Source organism: Diadema antillarum, unplaced genomic scaffold, assembly GCF_040938485.1.
Source record: "Diadema antillarum isolate AM-2024a unplaced genomic scaffold, OU_Dant_1.0 seq00000320_RagTag, whole genome shotgun sequence".
Taxonomy (NCBI): domain Eukaryota; kingdom Metazoa; phylum Echinodermata; class Echinoidea; order Diadematoida; family Diadematidae; genus Diadema; species Diadema antillarum.
In genome coordinates, this window is record NW_027271339.1 from 243,456 (window position 1) to 259,542 (window position 16,087).

The window sequence follows — 16,087 nt, forward strand, 5'->3', positions numbered from 1 at the left end:
TATGATTTAGGAGGCAAAATGAGTGAGATCAATAGAAATGCATGCAAATGAAATAAAGTTTTAGAGTGAGAAATGACCAAAATGACTGAGTCTCACTCTCAATGAGTGAGAGTTGGCAGCCCTGCAGTGACTACCAGGCACACTTTAGAACGGTACTCATCCAATCATTGCACAGTTTGATAACATTACTCGCATCAACAATTAATGTGTAAAAGTACAGGTAGGTGTGTATAGTTAGAGAAAATAACTGTGGTGTTTGTTACACTTTCCTAATATCCATGATTATGATACAACTAACATGAATGAACATGAATGAACATGAATGAATCACAATCCCACTACCTAGAGCGGCGAATGTATACATTACACTGTGCGCGTACCACCTAAGCGTGTGGAATGTGTTATGATACGCGCCATTTTATGTTACATTTGCCGGTTCGTAATGCGCACTCGCTGATTCCACACGTATTGAGCATGGGCTTTACGAACCGGCAAATGTATACATTTGCCGGTTCGTAATGTCCGCTCTTTAGTACACGATGTACGTAAAACGCTGAAATGGGGGGTTTTACGAACCGGCAAACGCACTTTGCATCACTACCACAGAGCCCCAGGTGCGGCTACAAAGTAATATTTAGTATCAAACAAAGCAGAAAATTCCGCTTTCATCACTCTCTTAATATTATCATCAATGTGTGGTTATAAGACACGTTTTTATACGTTTAAAGAAGTCCCGATTCTTTAAACGCGATTATCTCGTAATCGTGTTTCCGCGCAAATTCGAACATTCGCCGGTTCGTAATGCGACCGACGAGGTTTTGGCAAAAAAAAAAGAAAACAAAAGGTCGAAAAAGCAATAAAATACATAAGAAATTAACAAAACAATTAAAAACAAAAGAAACTGATTTTGATTGCGCTATCTTTTTTACAAGAAAATTGTTTGATGTGTCTTGAGGAACTCTGACACAAAAATTTAGCAATCCTTCATTCTTTTTGATGGAGTTATAGGTGAAAATATGATTTCATGCAGAAATTAGCATAATGAATTAATCAAAAAATATAAAATCAACATTTTTCTATTGTATGACCATGTATAATCTTGTAGTTGACATCCAGCTCTATAGTAATATCTTCAAGCAAAATTTTTCGGCGATCGCGCGATCGGCGGCCGAGATCTAAAGGGGGGGGGGGGGGTCAAATTGACCCCCCAGCAAAAACTTGGTCTCAAATATATAGCCCAATTAAAATGTCGGATGTTTCCTTTTACTTTCGAAAGTAAATAGCAATAACATTCGGCTCCGGAAGATGCCAAAATAAATGTCAAACGCTTGCTTTTACGTTTGGAAGTGAATAGCAGTAACATTCTGCTCCATATGATGCTAAAATGAATGTCGGATATTTGCTATTATATTTCGAAATGAGTAACAGTAACATTCAGCTGCGTTTGATGGTAAAGTAAATGTCTGATGTATATATGCCTTGATGTTCAAAAATAAAAAACAGTAACATTCGGCTCCATACGATGCTAAGATAATGATTCATTGTTTCACTTTCGGAAGTGGACAGCAGTATGCATTGCCTCCGTACGATAAAAGAATTTAATGTCGGATAGTGTTTGCTTTCAAATTTGGAAATGAATAACGATTATATTCTGCTCCGTACGATGCTACAATGAATAATAACAGATTGCTGCTTTTACATTTGGAAATGATTAAGGGTATGAATCGGCTCAGTTAGATGCTAAAATAAATGTTTGCTTTCACGTTGGGAAATGAATAAGGATAATATTCAGCTCCGTAAAATGCTAAAATGAATGCCGGTTGTTTGCTTTCATATTTGAAAATGACTAACGGTAACATTCGCCTCCGTAAGGTATTAAAATACTAGTAAATGTTGGATGATTGCTTTTGCTATCAGAAATGAATAATGGTAACTTTCGGCTCTTTACAATACTAAAAACAAATGTCGGATGTTTACAAATGTCTGCAAATGCTCCCACTTTCTCATTTCAAACGTAAGTTTTGACCACTTGAATAGGCATCAACTTTTATAATAATCTTAAGCCTATTTGCTAAATCTTAGAACTCAGAATAACGGTAAGATGATTGAATTTTCTATATTTCAAACATGGGTAACTGTATCACTTCAGTATTACTAAATATGAAATTATTTTTCTATCTTAAGTAGGACCGATTTAGTTTTTCTTTTGTTTTTCTTGATTTTTTTTTCGGGCGACCAGATTTTACTTTCGGGCCTCCAAAAAATAAAAATCAATGATTTCGGTGGCCCGATCGGGCCACCAAAAAAAAAAAAGTCAGTTTACGACACGGCATACTGTGGCTTCTTCTTTTATTTTTGCAGCGATAATTTATCGTATTAGGAGGGTATATTCAGGAATTATGTCCTTTAGACAGCTTCCTTATGTGCTTGAGTCTATTTGAATGTGTAAAAATGATTGATTGTTGGCTTTTGTTCCACATGGATGGAATGAAATAATGTCCCTCCCACAACCTACAACCTTTCTTTCTCTCTTTCTCAATAAAAAAGTCAAGCAACATAGTGCTGTGCGCCTTTGGGACGCCTGCGTGTACACGCTAACCCCCAAGCGCACACGCTAAAACCATAAGCGCACTGTACGCTGGGTAACGACATGGCGTTCAATTTATGAGTTGGCCAGACTCTCTTAATAGGGAGCTTTAGATTTTGACGCGCGGACGTTTGAGCCAACGCTTGCGCTGGACGTTCTCCTCTCCCTGCGTCGTGTGGAAAAGTAGCTTTAGATTACGCTGGGACGCAGCGTATAAAAAATAAAATCGCGCCCCATAATAATTATTATGATCAGTGGATGAAGAAGCTCTCTACGTTGCAAAATGTGCGGACGTAAAAATAGGTCAGTACGCGTAGTAAACAACTCAGGCGACGCAAGCTAAAAATAGATTGACTTTACGCGCGCTACTGCGCACGCTCAGAACATTTTTTTTCCTTTGAACGTCCGCGCGTCTAAAATCTAAAGCTCTCTAATATACGGCACTGGGCGCAGCCATAGTGGGTGTCTGAGCCGACCCCCCTCCCCCCCTGCTCTCCCCCACCCCGGGCAACATGTTTATCACGCACTTGTAACAAAGGTTCGCGCACTAAGCAAGCATTCGCGCACTCAGTACGAGACGTCCATTGGCTAAACCAGTTTTTCATTCTACGCGCGTGCTATTAGCCGGGTTCACACGTACACCAATTAGCGGGATACAAATCTCGAGATTTGCATCGCGATCGTCATCCCGAGTTTTTTGCACGTGTGGACAGAAAAAAAACCCCGAAAATTAGCGGGATAAGCATCGCGATGCTAATCCCAAGAAATCTTGCGCTGGTTCGTCAATTAGCGGGATAATTGGCCCCGCGCTGGTACGTGTGAACGGTCGGGATTAGAATCTCGAGTTTTTACATCCCACTAGCCGGGTTCACACGTACACCAATTAGCGGGATACAAATCTCGAGATTTGCATCGCGATCGTCATCCCGAGTTTTTTGCACGTGTGGACAGAAAAAACCCGAAAATTAGCGGGATAAGCATCGCGATGCTAATCCCAAGAAATCTTGCGCTGGTTCGTCAATTAGCGGGATAATTGGCCCCGCGCTGGTACGTGTGAACGGTCGGGATTAGAATCTCGAGTTTTTACATCCCATCATGCAATACGCACATCACAACAGCGAGGCCTCTGCGAAGAGGTCCTTCACCTCTTTGGAGCACAACAACAACAGCGCGCGAACCACACCACTGACGCGTAAAAGACAATAGACAAAGGTAAGTGCGCGCAGGCAGTGATAGAGAAGAGCGCTGTGTGACCCAGTTTGCAGGCTTTGTTGTTGTCTCTATCGGCAATTAGCGGGATAATTCGGTACGTGTGGACGCTCGCCAAATTAGCGGGATACCGATCGCGATCGCTATCCCGCTAATTTGGCACGTGTGGACGCTCGCAAAAAAACTCGGGATGTGCATCGCGATCGTCATGCCGCTATTTTGTGCGTGTGAACCCGGCTAATGTAGGGAGAGGGGTGGGGAGTGGGAAAGGGGGGGGGTCGGCTGAGACACCGAGTAATGGCGCTGCCCATGCCAAAAATACACATAGCGCGCCACAGAATCGGTCAATAGGCTACTGTCTGGGGCCCCGTACAGCATGTACAGGATAAAATGGCTGACTTTGGTGTTATTGGCATTTCTGTTGTGTACTTCTTCCGTTGAAAAAGGAATTAGTAATGACTCTTTCCAGCTATTTTTTTTTTTTTAATCATATGGGGGCGCTTAATTGTGGGCTAATGAATAGGGCCTTGTACAGGATAAAATAAATGGTCTTGATGTGTCAGCTGTAGGCCTACTAATTCAATTGCAAAAAAAAAAGAAAATAATGTCATGACCCATTTCAGCTAAACGAAATTATATGAGATAGCATTTCTGGGCTACTGTAAGGTCCCCGTAAAGGACAAAATAACTGGCATTTGTGCTTTGGGTATCTTTGTTGAACTCGTAGGTCCTACTCCTTCCTTTGCAAACAAAGGAAGTAGCCATGACCGTTTTCAGCTGAAAAAAAAACACCTTTAATATGGGTGAGGCACATTGGGGCTATAGGCCTACTGTCTAAGGGCCCGTATACAGCATAATACAACTTGCTTTGGTGTTGTGATTATCACTTTCGTGTACTACGTCCATTGCAAAAGAAATTAGCCGTATATACAGGATAATAACTGGCTTTGGTGTTTTGGGTGTATCTCTTTTATTAGCCCCGGAGAGCGGCGCGGTCCTGGCGGCTACCTCGCAGCTGAGCGGGAGCAAAAATCACGAATAACTCCATTGCCACATTCACGGCGACTTCACAAATAAAGCACGGCTAAATTTCTATCATAAACACAGTGACAATAAAAAATGAAATATACATTACTGTCACTGCAGCAGTGAGCAGTGAATATTTTTGACAATCCTAAACGTAGAATTAATTATTTTTAGTGTGTTCAGTTTTAGAGTACATGTAAGTGTAATTTTTAATATGAATACATTCTCTTTTGGACATAGTTTTTGCACATACAATGCATAGTGTAGAAGCCCATGTATGTAATGTACCTATATAACATACAGTATGTAATGTACCTATATAACATACAGTGATATGTAGTGTAGAGGCATATAGAGTTTACATATGCCTGTACAATGTATATATGCTCCAATCTTGGACAGCTTAATTAGAAAGACCCATACATGTACAGTCAAGTTTGTTAGCTCAAGCTTCTATTCACTCGTCGGACAGCTATTGTCCTCACTCTGCCAATGGCCAGAGGGCTTTTTATCTTGACCATAAACTTGGCCAAGGCAGGAACAAACGAAGACTTCCTTCAAATTGTGCAGTCCCCTATTGTTAGAACCAAACTTCTGCTGGTAGCCTTGGCGTGGGAACCAGGTTAGCTTTTGCAACATCTTGGGCTTGGAAAGCCAGCAAGAAAGCCAAACTATAGTCAGTATCATGTTCGATCATCGTTGAGAAAGCATCTCATATCTATACAGAACCTCGTATCTCGTATCTCGTAACTCGTATCTCGTATCTTCGAAGTTCGTTCCTTCGTTCCAAAGCCATTTTCAACAGTTCAAAGCCTCGAATTGGTAAGCTAAATATTTCATTTCTACGGTAACTTGTACTGTATATATACAGAACATGCTTGAAGAGTTTTGCATATGCAGTTAAAGCTTTCTGCCTCGTATCTAAAGCTTTCTTGCTCGGATTTCCTTGTCATAAGATTTAACATTCAATCTGATTATATTAAAATGTCTTGATACACATAACTACAGTGTGTATTAGAGTGACTCTGACATCTTTAAGATGGAAGTGTGCAATTTGGTCGGTAATATTCGATAGCGGCATTTCGCTTATATACACAAATAACTTTTGATGTAACTGTAGTGTATGTTGGTTAGAGGTAAATAGCAATTCTGTATGTGACATTTGTCATTTTGGTAGTTTGGTAGTAGAATTAGACTGATATATTTTCGATTGAAATAAGAAGCAGTTAACAAGCATTTAAAGCAAGTAATGAAATAGTCTTTTAAAATGAGTCAATCGTGCTTTATTCGTATCTTCGTTCTCAAACTTATCGTGTGCTCTATCTGTTTGTTTCCTTCCAGTATTTTATCTACTGTCCTACTGTTCTGCTGTCGTAATGTTCATCTGCTGTTCTTCGACTGTCATACGGCTTTTGTTGAACTACCTCGGGAGTGGTGAACGCAATAAATGATTCGTTTTGCGAACTTTGCTCCATAAACAAGTTGGACAGTTGAATGAATTTCTTTTGGAGTGCTTCGTCTTATTCGAACTCGACCGAAACTCCTCACTTAGCAACTCGTGTTAAGTGAGGCAGCCACAATTACCTTTTCGACTTGGTTTTTCTCACCCATTTATCTAGAAACTGCAAAATTTTCTACATTTTTAGGAGTAATAAGCGGCCTGCCCTGGTGCAACAGTGGAGAGACTTGCTGCTATATCCATTAGTACGCATTACGCATGCTGTCAATGCACTGCACTGCATGCATGCTGTGCGCCTGTGCGAGTGATTGTGAGTTTCAGTGAGTATTGGTGAGCTGAAGATATTCGCGTTATAAGACAACATTTTCTGCATCATAAGCGATGAAATGCATCAAACAGTCGCCGAAATTAATCATTTAGGTTTAATCGACCCATGTAAGTATTCCTAGTAGCTTTTGTTGAAAAATTAAGGAAATATAGCGCCGAAACGGCACCGTTTTGTACAACTCCTCGATCTGAATGCGGAAACGGCACAGCCTCAACGCTGCACGTTGGGGCTTCGCAGTTACTCTTTTATGTACTTGTTCCATTGCAAAAGAAGTTGGCCATGACTCTTTTTCAAATCATTCAGGGGGCACTTTTTGGCTACCGGCTGAGACCCCGCACACATACACACACACACACACACACACACACACACACAAATGCATTGGTGTTTTGTGTATATCTGGTGTATACTAACAGGGCCTACTTCCATCTCAAAAGAAATTAGCCATGGCTGTTTTCAGCTAGATAAGATATTATTATGTACGGTTGGAGGGGGGGGGGGCAAATCTGGACCACAGTACTTTAATAGTCCAGGTTAGAAGGCACCTAAACTTGTTCTTTGATATATACAATGTTTTTTGATGGTTTCTTGTAAATTCGAGGGTGCTGATTCCAAGTCTGATTGATGCCACTCGCGTAACCTTGAGCATTTTCGGCAAAATGCAAAAATCCAAAATGGCCGCCAGATATGCTAATTTGGCCGCAATAACCACAATAATATGCATTCTATGACCAATTATTCCAACAAACTTTGTACATTTCTGTTCCTAGAGTAACTCTATCTGTATTTGCAAGAGAATTTCCATTTCATATAGGTACATTTAGTGTTTAAAAGCCTATTTTCAATTCAAAATGGCCGCCATTCCTATGCTCAGGTACAATATGAATGGCAAAAAATATGCATGGAAATATAGAACAAATTTATTGTTTTTCCAGTCCCGTACCTACGCTGTTATAAAGTGTTGCATGTGTAATACAAATATGTCGGGTGCCACTTACAATATAGAGGGCCTATATCAATATTTTTATTCTTCTCAGTGCAAAAATTCAAAATGGCCGCCACTTTTATTCTGTACAATATGAATAGCAAAAATATATATGGAAATAGAAAACCAATTTGCTGTTTCTTTCTGTCACGGAGCTACATTGTTTATTAAGATTTAGTGCTGATCATTATCTGAAGGATGTTCTTAACAAAAAGTTATTCTTTTGTGATGCAAAAAGTCCCAATTTGTCACATGAATTAGGATTTTCACTAGGAATTAGGAATGGAGTTTTGAGCATTTAATGTTCATAAGCCTTACGATGCTCAACACCATTTTATATCTTTTATTTTGTTTTAAACAAAAAATATAAGTGCACTGCACATCACCAAAAAAAAATCAATATACCATCATATTCTGCATACAGGTTGAATATTAAAATGTAATACTACAACAATATATCAAGAAGCCTAGATAATAAGATGCATGGTATTTATCAAATAACATTGAAAATGGAGGGGAAGCTAGAAAGCAAAGCTTGTAATATGCATTCCCCTTAAACCATCGTTAATAAGATACAGAAAAAATCCTATACAGTACTGCAGAGATACATGGTTGCGGACAAAAACACATCGGACAAAAAACCCTTTACAATGTAGCTTTTTTTTTTCCCAGCAAGGAGTTGGGGGATGAGTCCTGAGGCGAGTTTGAAATGGCTAGTAACCTTTATCACTCTGATATGATATAATCTAGGATAACCGCCTTGATATCATCGAGCAAACTTGATTTTCTTCTTGAATAAAAAAACAACAAGGCATAAACGAAACTGCCCAAACGCAATACCGTACAAACTATTCATTAAACATCAACCAAGGAGCAATGTGAGGTACCTCTTTCAGTTCTCTCAAAGTTCCCAGATGCTGATAATATACAGTACACTTTGACATTATGAGGCCATTCAGTCTTGTCTTAAAACTAAAACTGTTATTTTTATTGTCATCAAAGATCTCTTTAAGTGGATGTTTGGCAGCAGGCGACATCAGCCCCAAATTTGCAGGATTCTCAGGCTAAAGATGCATATCAGTCCTGCAACTCCTTAATTGCAACATTAACATCTGATGATGTTCAGCACTTCCTCAGGGGACAGAGGGTGATCATTTGCCATAGAAACAGGATGAAGACATGAAAACTTGCTTTACCACCCGTTGAAGCCCTTTGGCTTTGTTGCCAGGCCAGGGACAGTGTTGTAGGTAACTTGGGTGGTATCAGAGATGGCATCAGACCAGCATCTCCATCACCCAGTTTTGGGGTCAAAAATTCCAAGTGACGGGAGGGAAATCCAGGTCGGCTTGTGGGATTTCAGATGCATTGATGGCAGGTTGTTCAGGGGGGGGCATTTCATGAAGCGTTTTGTCAGTTTTTTGTTGTTGTTGTTGTTTTTTTGTTTTTTTTTTTGGGGGGGGACAAACTGTTATGAGCTACTAAAATCCTTTCATCTGATTGGCTGAGATTGACTGACAAATTAGTCAGACAAAACGCTTCATGAAATGCCCCCCCCCCCCCCCCCAGATTATCGTGATTGGAAGGTCAGGATGCGTTGACGGCACTGGTGACACTTGCCGTCCTTTCCTTCCAGCGTAAGGAGGAAGAGTGATCGAGTGCCAGTGAAGGAGGGTGGACTTGGGTGTACATGAATTCAGAGACGTATCAATACGCTTCGTATGGCAGCTATTGGTCCATACTTATGAGCAGGATACTCTGCAGTTGTGTAGACGAAAGCTAGGGTAGCAGTACCGAGGTGGTAAGTTTGGCTCAGTCAGTAGCACGTCAGCCTCTAGATCCAAAGGATCCGGGTTAAATTCCTTAGTAGAACTGTGCAATCCTGTGTGGCAAGATCACCTAGTGACCCCTAAGTAACTTGTAAGACAATTGCAGGATTGCAGGGGTCGCGGAACCGGAGGCTGGGCAGCAGCAGAGGTGGGGGCAAACAATTATGAAACAAGCCCCTTGACTAAAATTGACCCATCCCATCATATCCATCACGAATCACCTGCATTGTACTAACGTTGGTAAATATTCCGTAATTCCACATTCATCATCGAAGGAAAGGTGTGAGCAAAGTACTCATCTCCAGACAGAAAAATACAAAAATACGAAAAATTACAAATTAAGACTACTGCGGTGTGATGACTTTCTGTCTACCATTAAAAAACATATTATGGTGGATACTACTATCAATACTTTACCAAACTCTTTGTAATCCTCCAAACACAATTCCATGCTGTTAACCAGCCTTGAGCAAATAGGTGAAATCACGCAATCATTGAACCAGTGGTATATCTGATCTACGATATACAGATAGGACAGAAGGTCATTTGTTGTTTGTATTTTCAAGGAAATCATATTCTGGGTTGACATGAAACACTTTTGGGCATTTTTGTATTTCAGAGTGTTATGTATGATTATGCACTGTTGGCTTGCCATAGTGTGGTTGCTATGACGACGGGCTCCGAATAAATGATGGCTACTAACGGGACGTGTCCGTGTCCATTGTCGTTTGTCACATAGTAAGAACACAACAAAACTGGCGACGAGGACGGGATATTTGTGACATTCGACTCTCTAAATTGTAGGGGTGCAGCTAGCACAATGGCGAGTGCAAATTTGGGGCAGAACAGGGTATTTTTGCCACCGTTTAGTTCCAGCTACGACAGCACGGAAGACTGGGACTGTTACGTCGAGCGGGTCGAACTTTACCTATTAGCAAATGGGCTCGCGGTGCCTGATGAGCCAGTAGGGAGCTTTCGATTGAGGACGCAATGAGATCTGCGACGTAAATTGTGCGTGTCGTGTGCAAATTTCAGCCGTTGGCATAGTTACAAGCTTGAAGTCCTTCGTCCATCTCGAATCTACTTCGGTAGTAGGCCAAAATAACGTCGTTCTAGAATCACGGACGTAAGCCACTTGGTAACTAAGGGAGTTAGCCAATCAGAGACAGACGGACCTTATTTGGCAAGTCCCCTTTTATGAATGCACCCCCTGCCCGCCCGGCGTGTTTTTTTTAGACGGCGCAGATTGGGGACCATAAAAATCTATTGGGGACCCTATCCCTAAACCTAACCCTAATCCTAATCATAACCCTAACCATCAAACCCTAACCCTAACCCTAACCCTAACCCCAAACCTAACCCTAACCCTAACCCTAACCCTAACCAAAAACCCTAACCCAACGTTTTCCCCATAGGTTTAACACGAGCCATGCCCCAATCTGTGCCGTCTTAAAAAAAAACGCTGCCCGCCCGCCTATTTAGCACACGGAACACAGCTAGCTAAACAGCTAGCTAGCTAGCTAGCAGCAATTTTTTGAACCATTTCTGTATCGCTTGCAATGCATGAATGCCGCTAGGCTAGCGCATGTAGGCCCTACAGTGTACACACGTGTGTATGGATGGAGGAGTAGTAGTGGGCAGTGATCATCCGCTGCATCGGGGCTGCGCTGCCGTGTGAGAGGGACTGCGTTGCATAAAGATCTTGGATATGGATTCTGAAAACAACGACGCCATTTCGGTAAATTTAAACTAGAATCTAGACTGTAACTAACTAATAGTATTAGTGATAGAATACTAATAGTCTAAATCGACATCTATCTAAATTGACAAATCTAACGACCAACGTTAGAGTTTAGACTTTGGTGTTGTTAGGAATAATGTTAGCACTATTTGTTAGACTCAAACGTAAAAAAAAAAGAGAGAAAACGTTAGGAGGTTATCTGACAAGACTTCGCAAGAATCTCTCTAACAAGTAGGCCTAGACATGGTCTATAAGGCCTAGGCTAGATCTAGAATAGTCTATGGACTAACGTTAGACGTAGAACTACGAGTAACGTTAATAGGCTACTTAACGTTACGTTTCTTTCTAACACGGTCACGGCTACGTAGAGGTCTAACCTTTCTATTCTATCTAGGCCTAACGTTGTTAGGCCTAACGTTAGAACCTGTTATGTTTAGTGACAGTGTTAAATAAGCCTAGGGGGATCTAACCGTTAGGCCGGATCTAGGTAACGTTAGGGGTCTAACGTGTTAGCGAATCTAGATGATTATGAAAGACACGATTTAGGGTAGGGGATCTAGATTCTATGAAATGTTACAATGTAGCCAAGGAAGTAACGTTGGTTCTACGTCCATGTGTACCGTTATAAGTCGTTAGACATCTAAAGTTAACGTTGGTTAGACTAACTCATTTAGGACTAACGTTATCGTTAGGTGCCTAACTGTTATATCTATGGATGTCAACATCTTGGCGTTAAGAACAGCACCGTAACACAACAGATAGGCCCTAACATTATACCCCCTAACTATGTTACGGTGAGATAGATCTAACGTTAGGAGGTCTAAGTTAACGTTAGAAACAGTTAGGGCCTAGGTTCTATATAAACGTTAACATTAGACTTCTAACATTAGACGGCTTGATTCTAGATCTGGTACGACGTGGTCCAATCATAAATCTATTGCAATGCAATAACTCATGAACCGTCTGTAAAATGCAAAATCACTAACTAACTTCTGCTTCTAAGTAATAGTATACATAGAAATACGAGACTGTGAAGACCGAGTCTGAAAATACCAATGGTGTACTGTTACTAGTGTTAGGTGGTGATTGTTTCGGCAAGAAAAGAGTGGTAGGCCTACCAGCGTATACCTAGTGTATTGTTCCCTTCAGCTACGTCGGTGATTCTAGAACGACCTTATATTGACCTACTTAACGTAGTAGATTCGAGATGGACGCAGGACTACAAGCCTTTTTGCACACGACGCGCACAATTTACGTCGCAGATCTCACTCCGTCCACAATCGAAAGCTCCTTTTTAACCTTCTTGAATCACCGACGCAGGTGAAGGGAACAATGGTGTTGATGACGTGATACGCACATTTGACAATAGCAGCGCGCTCACACCACTCGAAACTACGCGTGAGAAAGTCCACTTGAGGCGGGGTATCACTGACTGCATGCATAAATTATTGACGTCAGCCATACATTCCCCAATCATGATGAAGCAAAATACGCCCCACGCCCATTTGCACCTGGGACAGCCCACTCGGCTCAACTGCTCCGTTGCAGATTTTCGAAAGCGCTTTTTAGGGTCAACGGAGTGATGGACGCGGACATTCCGCGTGGGTTGCTTTGTGCGTCCCAGATTTCACTGCGTCCTCAATCGAAAGCTCCCTAATATCAGTACAGAGCGCACGCGATCGCACGGAGGAGCGGGACCTAGCATTAGTAAAGCAGGTCACTGCCATGTTTTTACATTCTATCGGACCGAAATACTACAGTCTTGTACGAGACTTGGTAGCACCAGCCACCCCACAATCGAAGTCCTATAACGAATTAAAGATGGTTTTGCGACGCCATTTGAAATCGACACCCATGGTTGTAGCGGAACGACGAAAGTTCATCCGTCGTGATCAAGCGCCCGACGAGTCGACGAGTGACTACGTGGTTCAGCTGAAACATTTGAGCTTGAACTGCCAATACGGGGACAAGCTCGATGAACAGCTTCGCGATAGATTCATCAGTGGCATTTCCCACGAGCCTACTTCGCTGAAGTTAATGGAAAAAGCAACGGAAAACCCCAGACTTTTGTTCAGAGAAGCGGTAGACTACGCGCTACGGAGAGAAACAGCAGCGGGAGAGGCCCGTGCTATGCGGAACCAGAGTTCGCGGAATGGCATAGATTACAGCGGCGCTAGACCAGGAACCAGGACCAGCACCATTGTGAATGCGGTCTACGGCAAGTCGCACGGTTCTACAGGCAGCGGTAACCGCGGGAGGAAGGAACAACGCGAGTGCTATCGTTGTGGGAGGAGCTATGCACCTGATCAGTGTTGGTTTAAGTCAGCAACTTGCAGATGCTGTCAGAAGAAAGGACACATTGAAAGGAAGTGCCGGAGTAAGCCAAAACCGATGAAAAATCAGAACAAAGAATACACAGACTCTAGATCCAAGACTAAGTCAAAGACTAAAGCAAACGAAGGACAGAAAAGGAAAGGTGGTATTCATAATGTAAAGGAAAGTCATGAATACAATGATATGTCTGGAAACAGTGAGAATGAGAGTGAGCGTGATGGTTCTGACAATGAAAGTGATGTTGAGTACGATCGCATTATGTTCAAGTTGAGGACTGAGAGTAGTTCTAGGTCTAGGACTAGGTAGAGTTCTAGGTCTGAGAGTGGTGCTATTTTAGCCCCCATTGAGATTGAAGGTAAATTGACACAAATGGAAGTCGATATAGGGTCAAGTGTAAGCATCATACCACTGTTGTACTATGAAAAGCATTTGTCCCACTTGAAAATGGACCAGACTGAGAAGTCGTTTGTGAGTTTTACAGGAGAGACAGTTGAGCCTGTTGGTAAGGTCCAAGTCCAGGTTAGGTATGGAACATACCAAGGTAGACTAGCCCTGTATGTACTGGAATGTACAGAGTACATGTTGCTAGGTCGTGAGTGGTTAGGAGTAATACCACTAGACTGGAAGTCGTTAGTCCAGACAAGTCTTGGTACTAGTACGTTGGACCAGAAAGTGAACGTGCATAGGCTAAGCGATCAAGTAGTACAGAAACATGAGAAGCTATTCGGTGGACAGCTAGGTAAATTGTCCCATGCAAAGGGTAGCATAATGGTGAAAGATGATGCTACATCAGTGAGGACTAAGCCCTACAAAGTCCCGTATGCACTAAAGGCAGGGGTAGAACAAGAACTAGACCGATTGGAGAAGTGTGGTGTTCTTATTACACCAATAGAACACAGTGAATGGAGCACAGGCATAGTGCCTGTCCCTAAGAAAGATGGAACAGTTAGGCTGTGTGGAAACTACAAGTGCACCGTCAACCCAGTGCTTAGTTCAGTGGCACCACCCAACATAAATGTCGATGACATTTTGTCAAGTCTGAGTGGAGGAGTAACTTTTTCGAAGTTAGACCTAGCCCATGCCTACAATCAAATGGAACTAGATGAAAACTCCAAACAGTACTTAGTACTATCAACACACAAGGGTCTGTTCAAGCAGAATAGACTAGTGTTTGGTATTACCACAGCACCGGCAATTTGGCAGAACGCGATAGATCAGGTTTTGCAAGGATTACCGGGAGTACATGTGTACCTAGACGATATTCTCGTTACGGGTAGTTCGCAAGAAGAGCACATGAGAAATTTGGACGCAGTGCTCACGCGCTTAGAGCAACGCGGTCTGAAGCTCAAAAAGGAGAAATGCGAGTTCGAGTGCAACTCTGTGGAGTTTCTAGGACATCGTATAGATGCGCAAGGTGTGCACACTGTTGAGGAGAAGGTGAAGCAGATTGTGAATCTCCCTAGACCAACTGATGTGTCGCAGTTACGATCGTACCTAGGGTTGTTGAACTACTATCGCAAGTATGTTCCAAATTTAGCGCACGTGATCGCCCCGCTCACGGATCTTTTGAAATCGGATCGGAAGTTCGCTTGAAGCGAAGAAGCAGAAACGGCATTCATACGCTCGAAAGAATTGCTGCAGGCATCAGATTGTTTGATCCACTATGATCCACAGTTGCCGATCTCCATCGCAACGGATGCGAGTCCGATAGGCATAGGCGCAGTATTGTCGCACGTACTACCAGACGGAACTGAGAGACCGATGCAGTTTGCGTCCAGGTCGCTCACGAAAACGGAAAGAAAATATCCTCAGATCGAGCGAGAAGCGTTAGCAATCATATTCGCGCTTCGCAAGTTCTACATGTACATCTATGGCCGCAGGTTTACGCTTATTACCGATAATAAGCCGCTCACAGCACTGCTAGGCCCGTACAAGAGTTTGCCTACATTAGCAGCGGAACGCATGCAAAGATGGGCTATGTACCTCGCAGGCTTTGATTACGAGATACGCTACCGCACATCAAAGGCCTATGCAAATGCAGACTGTTTTTCAAGGCTACCGGACTCAAACGAGAAACGCGAAGGTCGTGAACCAGGAAATGTTTCGGTTTGTCATGTGGACATGCTACCGACAACACACGAGGAATTGCGTAATGCAACGCGCAAAGACCCGATCTTGTCCAAAGTGCTCAGATATACTTTGGATGGATGGCCAAAGCAGCTACCTACAGAAGAAAGCGAGCTAAAGGCATTCTTCATGCGTAGAACAGAAATCACAATCGAGCAAGGCATACTCATGTGGGGAATGCGAATCATCATCCCTCACAAAATGCAGAAGGTAGTCCTTGAAAATGAAATCATTCGCACGAAGCTACGTATGGTGGCCGCACCTCGATTCCCAGATCGAGGAATGCACAAAGCGATGCGAAACATGTCAGGTTGTGCAAAATCAGCCAGCGCAAACACTCTTACATCCATGGATTCCAGCGTCCAAACCGATGGAATGAATCCATGTGGACTTTGCCGGACCATTCGAAGGTCTCACCTACATGGTCATAGTAGACGCATACTCTAAATGGCCAGAGGTATTCAT

General features: G+C 42.4%; 1 protein-coding gene across 1 annotated transcript; it reads left to right on the plus strand.

The window, feature by feature from the left end:
- The first annotated feature begins 10,240 nt into the window (after positions 1–10,240).
- On the plus strand, positions 10,241–13,801 carry LOC139730533 (uncharacterized). Its single transcript, XM_071641388.1, has 2 exons — positions 10,241–10,384; positions 12,875–13,801. Exons 1-2 carry the CDS (start codon positions 10,241–10,243, stop codon positions 13,799–13,801), a joined length of 1,071 nt encoding a protein of 356 aa, XP_071497489.1.
- The last annotated feature ends 2,286 nt before the right edge of the window (positions 13,802–16,087 follow it).

Bases quoted from the DNA above. Each gene is read 5' to 3' on its own strand.
- LOC139730533 (XM_071641388.1), top strand. From the start codon at position 10,241: ATGGCGAGTGCAAATTTGGGGCAGAACAGGGTATTTTTGCCACCGTTT. The intron at 10,385-12,874 runs GTAGGGAGCTTT...GCATTAGTAAAG, and splicing joins TCGCGGTGCCTGATGAGCCA to CAGGTCACTGCCATGTTTTT.